We start from the raw sequence: 2,579 nt of genomic DNA, 5'->3' as shown, positions 1-2,579 counted from the left end.
CAGGCCAAGGGTCTCGCTGCAGTTCTCCCAAAAGATCTGTGAGATTCATATCTATTTTCTGTACTGGCTGCAAGAATCTGCAAAACAAAATTAAATAAAAAGCCATTTATTTGTGGGTGAGGATTTAAGAAATAAACTGTCCACTTTCTTAAAAATGGGGAAATAATTTGAACACACAGATCGATGATTTTCAAAACTATTGTGATTATCAGAATCAGTGGGAAAGCTTGTTTTAACATAGATTGCTGGTTCAGAGTGTCATTCAGGAGGTCTGGGGTGGGGCCCAGGAATCCACATTTCAAACAAGCTCCCAGGTGATGCTTACACTACTTGTCCAGGAATTACACTTTGAGTAAAACTGCTATAAATGAAACAGTCAAACCACGTATTACTTTAGCACTCCATCTTTCATTTACCCATCTAATAAGTTTTAAGGTTACTGAAATAATTATGAGAAGATACATCAACTGGATTTCAGTAACACACATCTGATTAGAGAGTTGGGGTGGGAGCAGTGAGCTACCTCTAAGGCTAAGTAGGCAAAACGAAAAGTTTCTGAGGCCCTCCTTTGTTTGGCTGCCCACAACAACAAAAATTAAGTTTTTCTGAACTTAAAAATAGAAAATCAGGAATATATCAAAACTAAAGTAACTCCTTATATTATAATGATGAAAAACCAACATTTCAGTGACATGATTCTGCCTCAACTCTTTAAAAAGTATATTAATGCAATCTATTTATATTCCTAAAAATATTTAACAATACAGTATCATCAATGTCTATGTTCAAGTTAAAGGTATGCGATGCTTAAAATAGTTCCATGAATTATAAAATTCTCTGGCATATTCAATTACCTATTAGAAGGAGGTGGCTGCTGTACCTGAGGACCACGTGTTGCTTGAGTAACGGGTACTTTAGAGAGCCCCAGCATTTCCTGTAAAGAGATTACTTCTGTGATATCTATTTCATTACTCCTACAAAGAGGTATCAACTATTTACTATGTGCAAGGTGCTAGGCTAGGCATTAGGAACACAAAAATAAAATACAAGGTCTCTTTCTCAGAAAGCAATAGGTCCAGCTGGGGAGACTGTCAGGTAAACGATAACAATACAGTGAAATAATCATCAAAAGAAAGCAAAGTACAAGGTGCTATGAGAGCAAAGAAGAGAGAAACTAGCTCAAATATTTTTCTAATTGTCAAATTAAATTACTGTGTAACTTGAATGCCTATACTTCTTAACTTGTATTCATTAATCCCTTTCAGCAACTATATCTCAAGTATGTGTTATGTGCCAGGCATCTAATGGTGAAAAAATATAGTTCCTGACCTTATGGAAATTAAAATCTGGTAGGAGACAGGAGTTAATCAAATCATTAAGTGTAAAAATGCAACTGTAATAAGTGTTATGCAAGAAGGGTACATGGCATCATATTAAAAGGGGTACATATACATAAGGTAAATATAGAAGGTACACATACTTTGTATGCCTATATTTCTTAATTTTCTGACTTAATGCCTAACCACACTGCCAGTTTTGAATTTTAGAAGTGTGCACAATTCCTCTCTAGACATATGAAAATAATGTTATTTTACTAAAGTTTTCTTAAATCTAGAGATGCTTAGTCATGAAGGCAGTAAAAGTATATAACAGAAAATCAGAATGTCTAAAGATGTGCAAGGGAAAAATTATTGAAGTAATCTTGCAGTATTTCCATACTGCTAGTAGAAAGAGCAACTTATTACTACAGACTTATTATGTTCTAAACTCTTTATATATACTATGTCCCTACAAAAAAATAATGAAGTATATTTCTTAGTCCCTGATTTACAAATGAAAACTGACACTCAGAAAGTCTAAGTAACTTGCCTAAAGCTTTACAAACTAGCAGGTGAAAAGCAAAGATATTAACCCAGGTTTTGCTATAAAGTCCTATAATAGTTTACTGAGTGGTCCTATACTGAGTGGTCTCTCAATATTTTATTTAGTACTAATAAAAACCTTGCAAAGTAGGTATTGTTTATCCTTTTCCATAGAGGATGAGAAAATAAGCAAGGAGATCAACCCAAGATCACACAACTGAATTAAATTTAAATCAGGACTATGTGGAGAGCAAAGACCAGACTCTTTTCAACCAGATGGTTAGATATGGAAGATAAAAACATCTTAATGGAGAAAAAACTTTAGTCTGCAGGCATTCATTGCCTGTTGCAAAAAGGCAGATGTTTTATGTGTTATATGTGTATTATATAATTTAAGTAAAATGTACTCTATAATCAGAACATTAAACCACTTTAAATTTACAATTTAACAATAAAAGTAAACAATAACAGTAAGCACAATCCATTTAATTCTCATGACCACCCTGTAAGGTAAATACTATTCTTATTTATCTCCCTTCACTGATGAAAAAACTAAGGCACAGAAAGGTTACAATTCACCTACTTTCTCTCCTGTCTCACGGAAATAGAGGATCCTCCTCTCCAAGGTACTCTGCTTCCTATGCTTCGGAAGGAATTCCTATCACGCCTTCTGAAACCTCACTCTCCTCATCTCGCTCTTGCTTTCATCTCTTTAGT

At 34.2% G+C, this 2,579-nt stretch overlaps 1 protein-coding gene across 1 annotated transcript in view; it reads right to left on the bottom strand.

Moving 5' to 3' along the window:
• Positions 1-2,579, bottom strand: part of SEC23A (Sec23 homolog A, coat complex II component) — a 46,925-nt gene that overhangs the window by 37,005 nt on the left and 7,341 nt on the right. Inside the window, exons 5-6 of the mRNA XM_006913458.3 lie at positions 855-934; positions 1-77 (exon numbers count right to left, since the gene is read on the bottom strand). The exon at positions 1-77 is cut by the window's left edge and continues 77 nt beyond it. Coding sequence (XP_006913520.1) covers positions 1-77; positions 855-934 — 157 coding nt within the window. The remainder of the gene's footprint in view (positions 78-854; positions 935-2,579) is intronic.

This window comes from Pteropus alecto, unplaced genomic scaffold, assembly GCF_000325575.1.
Source record: "Pteropus alecto unplaced genomic scaffold, ASM32557v1 scaffold104, whole genome shotgun sequence".
Lineage (NCBI taxonomy): Eukaryota > Metazoa > Chordata > Mammalia > Chiroptera > Pteropodidae > Pteropus > Pteropus alecto.
This window is presented reverse-complemented; position numbering and strand designations above follow the sequence as displayed.